The 14745-nt window shown below is 33.5% G+C and overlaps 1 protein-coding gene across 1 annotated transcript in view; it reads left to right on the plus strand.

The window, feature by feature from the left end:
• LOC114327909 (ras-like protein family member 10B) overlaps positions 1-14745 on the plus strand; it is a 549551-nt gene that overhangs the window by 357113 nt on the left and 177693 nt on the right. Inside the window, exon 3 of the mRNA XM_050647439.1 lies at positions 9441-9622. Within this exon, the coding sequence (XP_050503396.1) occupies positions 9441-9622 (182 nt within the window). The remainder of the gene's footprint in view (positions 1-9440; positions 9623-14745) is intronic.

The following is a 14745-nucleotide window of genomic DNA, read 5'->3' on the forward strand; positions in this document are numbered from 1 at the left end:
TCTAAAACTATGCTTTAGCGTAAACAATATTCTATACAAAAATGTTCTACATAAAATTTAAAACAAAAAAGGTCCTATACATAATTGTTATAAAATCAGCGGTTCCAGAGTTACGGAGGGTGAAAAGTGGACGTTTTTGTTACTTTTTATATTTTTTGGTCAAGGTTGGTGAGGTTGACGTTTCTTCAAGGGGTTATCACTAACATACCATCGACCACTGAAATAGCAAATTTGATTTATAAAACCCAATCCTGTTAAAGAAGATCAGTAAGAAATTGCCCAAAAAATATAAAATGTGTCGAAAACCTCCAATTTTCACCCTCGTAACTTTATAACCGTTGATTTTATAACAATTATGTATAGGACCTTTTTTGTTTTAAATTTTATGTAGGACATTTTTGTATAGAAAATTTTTTACGCTAATTTAGCGACTTCTCCCCCATTTGCCCCCCAAACCGGACGCTCAAAATGGTGTAACTTTTTACTGAACAATATGTGGACCATATAGAACCATTTGGTGTTGGAGGAAAACTTTTACTTTGGATGTTTAGGTTAGGCCTTTTTTGGACCAATTATACTATACTACCTCCGTAACTTTGAAACCGTTCATTTTAGAAGGATTATGCAGAGGGCATTTTTTATTTCAAATTTAATGTAGAACATTTTTGTATGGAAGGTTGTTTATGCTAAATCGTATAGTTTTAGAATTATTTACGAAAAACGTAAAAAACTACGAATTTAACGATTTCTCCCCCCTCTCCCCCCCTAAACCCGACGCTCAAAATGGTGTGACTTTTTTCTGAACATAATAGCCCAGTCGGGATAGCATTTGACCTTGCATTAGGAGCTGCCCCAAATTTTATTTTTCTGATCTTTAGGGAGGGTCAATGTTAGTACAAATTTAAAATCTCGACTGAATTCCGCCGTTGCGTTAGCCGCCATCTTGATTTTAAACGAGAACGAATTTTGCTCAATATCTCCGCCATGTTCAAATTTTTGACGAAAAGCGCAGAAACTGAAATTGTTGAAAATTCGATTTTCTATAATTTCATGTATTACAATTTTTTTATGCGGTCGATATTTTCCGAGTTATGAGGGGAAAATAGTGACAGTTGTAACATAATTATTGAATTGTCGAATTATCTCGTTTATTATTAGTTTTACAACAAATATATACCTATACAAAAATGAAGAGAACTAAATTTTGTACAATTTTGATGCCGTACATGTTTTTGATATAATCAATATTTAAGGTAGTACGTATGTGGTAAAAGTGCGAGCGTAAGACCTGATTGATTTTGTAGCAATTGTTTTTGTTCAATATCTCCGTCATTTTCAACTTTTCGACAAAAAGTGTAAGAACTGAAATTGTTGCAATTACGATTTATTAAAATTTTTGGAGATAACCAGTGGCGGGTCTACAAGGGAGGGAAATGGGAAAATTCCCCCCAACAGGGTCCAAAATTTAAAAAAAAAATTGTTTAAACATCACGATATATTAGCTGACATAAAACTTAAAATATCGATAGACAAATTCAACCAATAAAACCCGCTAGTTAATAAAATTAAGTGAACTTATGCATATAATGTCTTTTTATGTCTTTTATATATTTAGTTTGGTTGATGTTTCATTGGAAGTTTAAAAAATTGTATAAAATATAATTCTCTTTATTTTTGTTTATGTACAATTATGTCGTAAAGTTAATAATAAATGAGACAATTCAATAAATATGCTTCCCCTCCGCTTCCATTATTTTCCCCTTAACTCGGAGAATATTGATCGTATAAAAAAAATTGTGCCAAACATTTTCCCAACATTTATGTCGAAAAGTTGAAAATGGCGGAGATAATAAGCAACAACAGTTCTCATTTAAAATCAATATGGCGGCTAATGCAACCGCGGAATTCAGTCGAGATTTTAAATTTACACTACTATTGATCTCTCCTAAAGGCTATAATTATAAAATTTGGGGCAGCTCGGAAACAAAATTCAATTAAATAATTATGCTCCCCCACCACTTTTTAGTATTTTCGCATGTAACTCGGAAAATATCAACCGCATGATAAAAATTGTTAAAAAGAAATTGTAGGAAATTATATTTTGAACAATTTTAGTTGAAAATGGCGTAGATATTGAAGAAAAACAATTGCTATAAAATCAATCCGGTCCTACGCTCGCGCCATTACCGCATACGTACTACCTTAAATATTAATTTTATCAAAAAAATGAAAGAGACCAAAATTGTGTAGAATTTAATTCTCTTCATTTTTGTATAGGTACATATTTGTTGTGAAACTATTAATAAACGAGATAATTCAATAATTCAATAATTATGCTCCAACTCTCACTATTTTCCCCTCATAACTGGGAAAATATCGGCCGCACGAAAAAAATTATAAAAAATGAAATTATAGAAAATCGCATCTTCAACAATTTCATTTTCCACACTTTTTGTCAAAAAATTGAAAATGGCCGAGATATTGAGCAAAAACAGTTCTCGTTTAAAATCAAGATGGCGGCTAACGCAACGGTGCAATTCAGTCGAGATTTTAAATTTATACTAGTATTGACCCTCCCTACAGATTAGAAAAATAAAATTTGGGGCAGCTCCTAATGCAAGGTTAGGCCTGTTATTCGTCTAACCCGACTGGACTATTATGTGGACCACATAGAACAATTTGGTGTTGGAGGATAACTTTCACTTTGGATGTCTGGGTTTGGGTCTAGTTATACCATACTACTACTCATTATGATAAAATTGCTTTGAAAATTTAAATCAGATAGTAATTAAAATGCTTTTAAATCTAATTATCGTCAACTCCAAAAAGGTGTATGTAAAATACGGGCATGATAATTAGATAAAGCCACGGAAATGGACTGCGAACGAGTAATTAAGAAAATGTCAGATAAACGCAGTCGTTCGCCTTTCCACAGAGACTTTGGAAGTTTTCGCCTTAGTTAAAGTAAAAAAGGTGCTTCGTCTGATTACCGAAACGATGGCTGAGTCAGTCATTTTTAGAGAGAGAGTTAATCTGTTTAACGATTCCCAAAGGAGAAGCAGCGGATGACACGGGAAGTTTATAACTAAGAAACGTGGCCATCGGTAATTTGCTTCCTCTGAATAAGCGTGAAACAGTTTGTAGTAATTAGGAAGCTAACCAATGCAGTTATAGTATTTTTACTACAAAAACGTTATTACGTAGGTCAAAATTTTTGACGTAAGAGAACTGTCAAAACATTAGAATGTGACTTTTCATTATCGCCATGTTTATTATAAACATGCCAATAATGAAAAGTCACATTCTAATGTTTTGACAGTTCTCTTACGTCAAAAATTTTGACCTACGTAATAACGTTTTTGTAGTAAAAATACTATAAATTTATTTAAATAATTATATTTTAAATGAATTATTTCTTTTCTTTATTAAAAAAATATAAAGTCTCGTCCGCCCTGAAGTTATAAGCAACATTCCTGTCACATTTGTAACTTACATTTGATGTAACAGGTTTATACATTTTAAGTAATCTAATAGTAGGGGATGATCATGAGGATTATCAACAACAGACTAACACACAAATTGGACTCGTATCAACCCGTAGAGCAGGCAGGATTCCGAAAGGGATATAGCACCACTGACCATCTTCTAACAATTAGGACACTAATAGAAAAAGCTAACGAATACCATATAGATCTGCACTTAGCGTTCGTTGACTACGAAAAAGCATTTGACAGCGTGGAAATGTGGGCAATAGAAAAAGCTATAAACAACTGTCGAATAGATTCCAGATACAGAATGCTAATACATAATATATATAAGAAAGCAACAATGACAGTACAATTGGAAGAAACCACAAAACCCATACCAATTAACAGAGGAGTGCGACAGGGAGATGTTATTTCTCCTAAACTATTTACATTAGCACTGGAAGATGTTTTTAAAACAATGGAATGGACAAACATGGGAATAAACATAAATGGAAAGAAACTAAACCACCTAAGATATGCAGACGATGTAGTAGTCATAGCATCAAGTTTTGAAGAACTACAAACCATGCTAACCGAACTAGCAAATGAATCCGAACAAATAGGTCTAAAAATGAATTTTGCCAAAACAAAAACAATAACAAACACACAAGACAATAGAAACGTAATACTAAACGACACCACAATAGAAGCGGTTAATGATTATATATATTTGGGACAGATTATAAAAATAAATAAGGAAAACCAAACAGGGGAGGTAAAAAGAAGGGTCAGATTAGCCTGGGCAGGATTTGGAAAATTAAAATGGGTCCTAAAGAATAAAAAAATACAACAATACTTAAAAACAAGAGTGTTTGGCCAGTGCATACTCCCAATTCTCACATACGCATGCCAAACATGGACCTTGGCCAATGCAAACATGGATAAAATAATAAAGACACAAAGAGCCATGGAGAGAGCAATGTTAGGAGTAAAATTGACAGACAAAAAGCAAAACAACTGGGTCAGAAATAGAACAAAAGTCAAAGACGCAGGTCAACATATAACCAGGCTAAAATGGAGCTTCGCAGGTCATAACGCTAGACAAACGGACAATAGGTGGAATAGCACGATACAACAATGGAGACCATGGATAGGAAAGAGAGCAAGAGGACGACCCCAGATGAGATGGGGAGACGACATTAAAAAGATAGGAGGAACGCACTGGAAACAGAAAGCACTAAACAGAAGCGAATGGAGGAAACTGGGGGAAGCCTATGTTCAGGATTGGACGAATTAAAGGGCAAAAGAAGAATAGTAGGGGACGCAAGGATGCTAAATTTGCAGTTACTAAAGCGTATTGGGAACTTATTGGCTTGTGAAGATTAGGTCCTAAAATCAAAAAAAGTTAATAGTATGATATAATTGATCCAAAAAAGGCATAGCCCAGTTAAGTTCTCCTCCAACGTCAAATTATTTTATATTTGTTCAGTAAAAAGTCACACCATTTTGAGCGTCGGGTTTGAGGAGGAGATGGGGGGAAGTCGGTAAATTAGTAGTTCTGTGGGTTTTTCGTCAGTATTTCTAAAACTATGCGGCTTAATGTAAACAATGTTCTATACAGGCCCGCCGGTAAGGGGGTCAGGGAGGGTCCGCCGACCCTCCTGGATAATTACAGCTTAAGATAAAACAAATCCGTCTCAATTCATAAATTTTACAATATTGTACGACAATCCAAAATTTTACGTTTAGGTAAAATGTTAACCGAAAATAAATCACATAAAATGCATTGTGCAAAACTTCCACAAAGACATTGGTGGCAGAATATAAATCTACGATACTAATACCGCATTTTAGCTCTCGGAACTAGATCCCAGAAAATTAGGAACAGAACTCATACTTAAACAAAATGAAATTTCTCAGAAAATCTTGAAAACTTTGCAGAAGAAATTGAAACGTGTATAGAACTTTGGAAAACAAGACAATTAATGAAAACCTAGGATTTCAAGAAATTCTAAATCATGAAGTACATTTTTTCCCATCAATTAAAAAGGCGATAAATATTTTTTTACCGTTGCCGCCAACGAGTGTTACCATTGAAAGGTCGTTCATCACCATGCGACGTGTTTAAACCTGGTTATGGTCAAGTATATCAGAAGATAGATTATCTGGTTTGTGTTTGTTAAGTGTACACAGACAAATGGTATTAAAAAATAAACATAATTTTATAAACAAAGTTATTCATAAATTTGTTTAAGACCGAAGGAGATTACAGTTTTTATTTACCGATTAATCTTTTTTGTATTATATATGATTATTGAAATATAAATTTTTCTTTTTCTTTCATTCATTTCTAGAATATAAAAGCGACTTAAAGATTTTAACCCTCACTAAATTTTCTTCTGGCGGCGGCCCTGGCTCTATACAAAAAGGTTCTACATTAAATTTTAAACAAAAAGGCCCTATGTATAATTTTCTAAAATTAACGGTTCTGGAGTTACTATTTAACGGTTTATTATTATATCCTATTAGTATGATACAATTTATCCAAAAAATGGCATAACCCAAACATCCAAAGTGAAAGTTTTCCTCCAACACCAAATTGTTCTATATGGTAAGGTAGTGTCGCCAAATAAGGCCAGTGTCTTAATTAGGCCAATTGCAAATATTTTCTTAAATATAGATATTATATATTAGAGGTCACCGTAAATGTCTTTCTCAGTCAAAATCGTCTACGCCATTCAGTCGGTAGTATCACATAGCAGCGCCAAGTAGACTAGACACGTGTTTGTTACGGTGCGGAAGTTCGTTTATAAATTTTAGGTAAGTTATAAAATTACTAAAATGGTACTTAATGAATATAAGCCAATTATTTTTTCTTTGTAAAGTGATAGTAAATTAATTTACTTTTTAAGGAACTGGGACTCTTTTTTCTCTATATTGCTTTTTATTATTTTTTTTATGTTAAATAGAAAAAGTAGACAGTGTCCTAATAAAGCCAATTGTCCTAGATGTGTGTAAATGTGCGATATGTGTGCTTAGTGTATTGACAAATTTTTGTTTTTAATATGAATAAAAGTTTCTTTCACTAAATTTTGTATTTGTTCTTTAATTCTTAGGTTTAAAATTTATTATCCACCTCAATTTGCGTAAAAAATGAAACTGGCCTTATTAAGCTACCAGTTCCTAATAAGGCCAAATATTCCAGATTTATTCAATGTTAAAATTTTATATTTCTTTATTTATTTAGTAAGTATTTTTTCCTGAAATTCGATAGCTAAAATGTTAGGCAGTACGTATACAAGAGTTTTCGCCCATATTATTCCTGAATAAAATATTACAGATATTCAAACGTTAAGGTGGCCTTAATTGGCGACCTTACCTTACACATAATGTTCATAAAAAGTCACACCACTTTGAGCGTCGAATTTTTTAGGTTTTTCGGCAATATTTCTAAAACTATGCGGTTGAGCATGAACAACCTTCTATACAAAAATGTTTTACATTAAATTTGAAATAAAAAAGGTCCTATGCATAATCCTTCTAAAATGAACGGTTCCAAAGTTACGGAGGTAGTATTGTATAATTGGTCCAAAAAAGGCCTAACCCAGACATCCAAAATAAAAGTTTTCCTCCAACACCAAATTGTTCTATATGGTCCACATTTCAGTAAAAAGTTACACCATTTTGAGCGTGCGGTTTGGGGGGGGGGAATGGGGAAGAAATCGGTAAATTAGTAGTTTTTTTACGTTTTTCGTCAATATTTCTAAAACTATGCTTTATCGTAAACAATTTTCTATAGAAAAATGTTCTACATAAAATTTGAAACAAGAAATTTCTTTACATAATTGTTATAAAGTCAACGGTTCCAGAGTTACGGAGGGTGAAAGTGGAGGTTTTCGATACTTTTTATATTTTTTGGGCAATTGATGATGATTTTGGGTGGTGAGGTTGACGTTTCTTCAAGGACTTATCACTAACATACCATCGGCCAGTGAAATAACAAATTTTATTTACAAAACACAATTCTGTTAAAGAAAATTTCTTTCATCAGTAATAATATTATAAATTGCCCAAAAAATGTAAAAAGTATCGAAAACCTCCACTTTTCACCCTCCGTAACTCTGGAACAGTTGATTTTATAACATTTATGTATAGGACCTTTTTGTTTTAAATTTTACGTAGAACATTTTTGTGTAGAACATTGCTTACGCTAAAGCATAGTTTTAGAAATATTGACAAAAAACCTAAAAAACTACTAACTTACCGAGTTCTCCCCCATATCCGTCCCAAACCGGAATCTCAATATGGTGTAATTTTTCATTGAACAATATATGGACCATATATAACAATTTCGTGTTGGAAGAAAACTTTTACTTTGGATGTCTGGGTTAGGCCTTTTTTGGACCAATTATACTATACTACCTACGTACAGTCGGCTCAGGGAATCTTTACTCGTGCGTCATCATTTAAAGCATACGAAATAAGTCGATGATGAGCCGGAAATTGAAATTTACTAAACGCAACAGCAAGTGACAGTAAGTGACTTGCTGTTGCGTTTAGTAAATTTCAATTTCCGACTTATCATCAACTTATTTCGTATGCTTTAAATGATGACGCACAGGAAAAGATTCCCGAACTCAACTGTAACTTTGGTTCATTTTATAAATATTATGCATATGACCTTTTTTATTTAAAATTTAATGTAAAATATTTTTGTATAGAAGGTTGTTCATGCTAAACCGTATAGTTTCAGAAATATTGACGACAAACGTAAGTAATTACGAATTTACCGATTTCTCCTCCCTCTATCCTCCATACCCGACGCTCAAAATGGTGTGACTTTTTTCTGAACATTATGTGTACCATATAGAACAATTTGGTGTTGGAGGATAACTTTCACTTTGGATGTCTAGGTTTGGGTCTATTTATACCATACTGTATCTGTATATCTATGGCGCCTTATACAGTGAGGACGTTTGAGTTGGAACAAAATTCATTTTCTCGAGAATTGAGGATTGATAGGTGATTTTGGAGATAAATCCCGAAACAGGTCGATTTTTATTTTTAAATTACGATACTTTGGCATATATATCATATTAGTGACGTCATCCATCTGAGCGTGATGACGTAATCGATGATTTTTTTAAATGAGAATAGGGTCGTATGATAGCTCAAAGTTATAAATGTCATCATTGTGGATTCCCATAAAAGTCAGCTTACTACGATGTTATATATTTCCTATACAGTTGTACGAAGTAGAGTCGTGGACTCTCACAGACGCCACCTGCAAGAAAATTGAGGCTTCTGAAATGTAGCTTTATCGTCGAAAGATGAAGATATCTTATACCGACCACATTACTAATCAGGGTGTTTTGATGAGAATTCAAAAATAAAAAGAGCTGTTAATCAAAATAGAAACAGCCAAAATCGAATACCTCGGTCACATCATGAGGAACAGTGAGAGACATGGACTGCTGCAACTAATTTTGCAGGAAAAAGTAGAAGGAAAGCGAGGACCAGGAAGGCGAAGGATTGCCTGGCTGAAAAATCAACGTACGTAATTCATCACAACCACTACAAATTTTTTAGAGCAGCAGGGTGCATAGTACAGATTGCCATGATGGTCGCCGACATCCGAAACTTTTAGGCACTACAAGAAGAAGAAGAAGAATTTAATATATCTTCCGTGCAGTTTGTTATTAGAACAATTAAAAATAATCTTTAGTTCCTTTGTTTTAAATGCTCTCAATAATAATTACTAAACTCCTAGCATCACGAAGTAAGTATATTAAGATGTTCCATTCTCTAATCTTTCGCAGCGCAAAGGAAAAACAACGCTATTCTTCATAGATACCCTTCAATTACCGATGGCTTAATCTAGAATTAAATCCGAAGGGCGTCGGCGGCGCGGTTTATTATATCCAGAATTGAGGCTCGAAGAGTGCCATTAACGCGGCATTCCTTTTGTTTCAGAGTTGGATCTGGATTTCCTGGAGAGACGCCAGAATGCCACTTCAGGAACGAGCGCGAGCGGTCAGGAGAGCAGTCAGGAACAGGACCAGCGTTCTCCCATCGAGATCAGTCCAGAGTCGGTCGATAGAATTAAGGTTATTTTATTGGGGGCACCGGCCGTTGGCAAGACGTCCATAATACAGGTAAGATATTAACATATTTATACAGGGTGAGGTAGATAAATGGCTAATAAGAAATATCTCGAGAACTAAAGGTAACTGAATCATGAAAATTGGAATGAAGGAATAAATAGTGAGCTGTTTAATACAAATATTTCCATATGTTTGCCACTTCCGCTTATAACTCAAGTTGCTTATGACTTCGTTTTTTTAACGGGACACTCTGTATATCTTTACATTTTTGGTTTCTCCTCGATATGTCTTGTTTCTTAAAATGACGTCTTGTAATATTATATGGGGTAGTTTAAAAGATAATTTAGTTTTTTTTATTAATTTCGTAACAATATTCACAACCTGCAGAATTGTCATAATTTGACATCAAAAACTCTATTATTTAGGTTCAAATGATTTTTAATATAGTCTACTTTTTTTATTCAGAAAAAGTCGCATCCACCTAACTGTTATTAGCGACGGAACAATACATAATAGGTTAAACAAAAATGTGGTACAATATAAGTATAGTACAAAGGTAAGGTTACATGCATTATCTACAAAAACTTGTTAGATTTTATTGAATACACCAATTGTTTTTAAAAAGTCAATTAAATTTTTTGGTTCTTTATTATTGGCACTCAGAACTGACATATTTGACACGATATTAAAATCAATCCGTTCTTGTGTATATTTTGGCATTCAATGTTTGACAGTTAGTTGTGTGTTACACAATGAACTGTCAATACGGATGGAATAGGCACGAAGAAAATTAATGCGTCCACGATACAAGAGAGAGGTCCTAGAGAGAGACAGAGAATGGGCAGGAAAATTTGACAGGCTGTGTAATTTCAGTTGCCTATATCAACTTAAATCGGGGAAATATAAAAGTTAAATTCTAAATATAAAAGTAACAAAAACATAACTTCTTCACATTATATAAAACAGTCACTAATTTAGTATTTAAATAGTTTTAAAATTATTTAACTCCTAAATACTTCAGGAAATTACTTGTTTTGAAAAATACAAATAACAATTCTGAAAAGTATTTAAACACCAAGTATGGTACTCTATACTCAATTTACTCTGTAAGTACAAAAAAGTATTTAAATTTTGAAATATGTACTGCCAATCAGCCCTGAAAGTTAAAATATGAGGTCCATTCAACGAACTATCAATACTGATTCAATCGGGTCCATTTATATAGGCAACTCAAATTACACGACCTGTCAAATTTTCCTGCCCATTCTCTGTCTCTCTCTAGGACCTCTCTCTTGTATGTTGGTGGCAATCTCGCTTCACTATTTGAATGGGACGGGGCCATTCCATCCGTATTGACAGTTCATTGGTGTTACACGATTCACAAATAGGTGGTTCAGATCTTGAGAACAAATATGAGTGAGTGAGCCTGGTAGGGCCTAGTCGTAGGCGGTTGAAACTGCTTACTCATAACAACTTTTATAATCTGTTTTGACTTTTTTTACTGTGTCTTTAATTTGCCTGAGTTTTGAATTTGAATTTTGCCATTCATCGAGCCAGTCATTTAACACATATTGCTTTATCAACACTTTCAAGTCAATAGGGGCACATCTTAATATCGTTTCTGAATCCGCACTAGTCACTGCACTATACGCACTTGAGTCTGCATCTTCATTTCCATTAATGCCCACGTGGGAAGGAATCTAAATGAAGTTGACTATTCTACCATTTTTGAGATAAGTGAAGGATTTGGATATATATTTTGTAACGATGTTATCGCACTAAGCGAATCAGAAAAAATCACTACTCTAGTTATGTTATTTTCGTTAGAAAACTCAAGTGCTCTGTAGAGAGCGAATAATTCGGCTGTGTATATACTACAATGCGGGAAAGTCGATTAAGTCGAAAGTCGAGTAAGTGGTACTAAAATTGCAACCCCCCCCCCCCACTTGCAAGAGCTGTGTTAGTTCGGTCTTTACGAAAGCATATAAAATGTTTTGGCGACTATGGGTTAGAAGATACAAGATTATTTTCCTGTAGACATATATTTTCGGGACAGTGTTCTGATTGAATGATATTGGGCATTGGTAAGCGATGGAAAAGTCCATCAATATTCCACTGTAAAATTGAATTGAATGTTATGTTTCAGTTGAAGTGAGATCACTCTCAGTAGTAGCGTCTTTGCCGAGAAAACGTATCAGTAGGGTTTTTAGCCTTGTAAAACGATGTTTTGTGGCTCTGTCTGGAATATATTGATAAGAGACGGTAAGCAAATTTATGAGGCCAAGGAAATCAGATGTGAATTCTTTAACAATTTCGATAGGAGATTGGCTGCCTTGAATAATTTCAATAAGCATCATTAATTGGTCATAGCTTAAAATGGACGGTGTTGATTGTTTACTTAGATATGATTCAAGCGATTCCGGGATAGGTAATGAGCGTTGAGGTTTTTTATTCTTTTGAGTTTTGGTTTTATAAGGCTCAGCAGAAAGAAGAAATGTTTGATTATCAACAATATTTTCGATAGGTGGAGATAATATTTCCTCTATGATTCGTTTGGTGGAGGGACAGGGTGATTCTTTCGTGATCGCTAGTGAAGTCTGTGAAATTATCTCTATATTTTCGGCTGTAGCAGAAGACTCCAGTGGAGTATTTTCGTTAGTTTTTAAATCTTGGGTTGCTTCAGAAACGGGCTGTATAATTTCCACTGATGTAGAGTTAGAGGTGTTTGGTGTGGATACTTGTAGAAATACTTGGGTATTTTTATTTTGATCATTATTAGAAGTTTGGTCTACTTGATGACCAGCATTGGTAGGAGAGTCAGAAGATTGAACAGTAGGGGGGCTAAGGGTCCTGAAGGCCGAGAAGAAGAATTTTTATTGCTTGAACAGTTACTAGCAATGTGACCGATTTGTTTACAGATATAGCATGTCATACTATCCTGCGAAATGAATATTCTACTATTCGTATTATCATAATTTAGAAGAATTGAATCTGGGATCGTCGTGTTATGCGGACTAATAAACACTTGCCTTCTAAAACTTTTTATATGGCTATATTCTGGAAGAGAGGCACTAATCTTTAAGAAAGTGATTGGAGAAACTAAGTTTAGGCCGAGATATTTTAATTTTTGGATGATTACTTCGTGTGGGATACTTGGACAAACATTTGATAGCACTATTCTTTCTGCAGGTGTTATGAGCCTTCTAGCCCTGACTATTTCCCCATGTACCTTTATAGAACCATAGTTTGTCATAAAATCCTCAACAGCTTGCTTGCTACTTAAATACATGCATATTCGATTATTAGATAGGCGAGACAAGAATAAGATATTCTGGGATTTATTAAGTTACCTAAAGAAATAAGGTAATCTCGAAGTGGTGTATTATTAATAGCGCTAAAAAGTATTGCGTTTTCTTTTCCTGGGAAGAAATTTTGCTGTGCAACTGCGGTAGAATAAGATTTATTCGCTGGGACATTCTGTATAGTAACATCTGATGACATATTGATAATTTACTTACGGTACTACCGAAACTAATTACTTTCGTTTCCCGCAAAAAACAAACTGGTAAATTGCTTATAATCCATAAACCTCTGTCTATTTACAATAACTGCTGTAGTAGACAGGAATATAAACTAACAAAACTGGTTTAAGTATGCAAATATACGATTAAATAAATAATACATGTGGTATAAAACGTACAGTTTAAAGTTAGTTTGATCATTTTAGCTACAATTAAAAACTGGTAGTTTCACTGGTAATAGGCAAAATATCAAGAGCCGAGACACTACGTGTTTACAGCTCATTAACTTTTTCGGTACTCAGTCTACTATTATTAATATGGCAAAATGTTGAATTTTAGTATACAGGGTTTTTTCGAAACTCGGAATGAATATTTTCTGAGTTTTCTTAAACGGAACACCCTGTATTTTAGTGTTATAATAAAATAATATTTTCGAATACTTTTTTATTTCTTAAGTATTCCCTATGCCAAACTGATTTAATTTTTAAGTCAGTTAGTTTATAAGTCAGTAAATTACGTAAAATTTTATTAGGTTGGTCGTGAAAATATTCAATCGAAAATAATTTTTAGAAAATTAAATACATGTTAATCTAGACTGATCCTTAATTTATTCATATTGGTTGAGATATCAGAATATCTACGTGGTTAATATTGTTGGTGAGTAAAATGTTAATAGAAACATACAATATTATATCTAGTTTGCTATGACTTTGACAGTAAGTTTTTTAAACATGTACACTATTTTTATAGTTCCAGTTGCTTTATTACCATTAATAATATGAATTTTTATAATAAAGAACGGATTAATATGATTTTGGTACTTGGAGAGTATAACAAAAATGTGCTACTAGCAATAAGAATGTATCATCAGCAATTTCCTGATAGACGAAAACCACAAAGAGAAACCTTTGAAAGTTTACTAGAACGTTTCAATGGACTGATCACTTAGATTACGAGAAATATGATCAAACGAAACCTATTGTAAATGTATAAAATAAACTGAATTTAATCCTTAATGCCACTGAAAATCTGCAAATTAGTAGGTACACCGTTCTCGTAATCTAAGTGTCCAATTCGTCGAAACCATTCTAGTTAACTTGGAAAAATTTCTCTTCTTGGTCGTCGTCTATCAGAGAATTGCTTATGATAAATTCTTATTGCTATTAGCATATTTTTGTTTTACTCTCCTAACACAAAAAATATATTAATCAGTTCCTCATTAGAAAAATTCATATTAGTAATGGTAAGAAAACACAGGAACTAGGAAAATAGTATAATATCAAATGTTTAAGAAAATTTAGTGTCAAAGTAATAGCTAACTAGATAGAATATTTTTTATGTTTTTATTAATATTTTACGCATCAACAATCTTAACTACGTAGGTATTTTGATATCTCAAACAAAAAAAATAAATTAAGGATCAGTCTAGATTAATATGTTATAATGTTCGAAAAATCCTTTTTGATTGAATCTTTTCACGACCAAACAAATAAAATTTCATGTAATTTGTGTTGCAATTAATGTTTGGTTTAATGAATCACGCTTGTCTTAGGGTAACCTGCACCGCGATTGCACTTGCTCTGTTCTCTTCCATCCAGTACAATGTGTTTGTTTTACATGGATGTCGACATCGACCGCGACCTCCACCTCCAC

The sequence above is a fragment of the Diabrotica virgifera genome, chromosome 3 (genome assembly GCF_917563875.1).
Source record: "Diabrotica virgifera virgifera chromosome 3, PGI_DIABVI_V3a".
NCBI lineage: Eukaryota > Metazoa > Arthropoda > Insecta > Coleoptera > Chrysomelidae > Diabrotica > Diabrotica virgifera.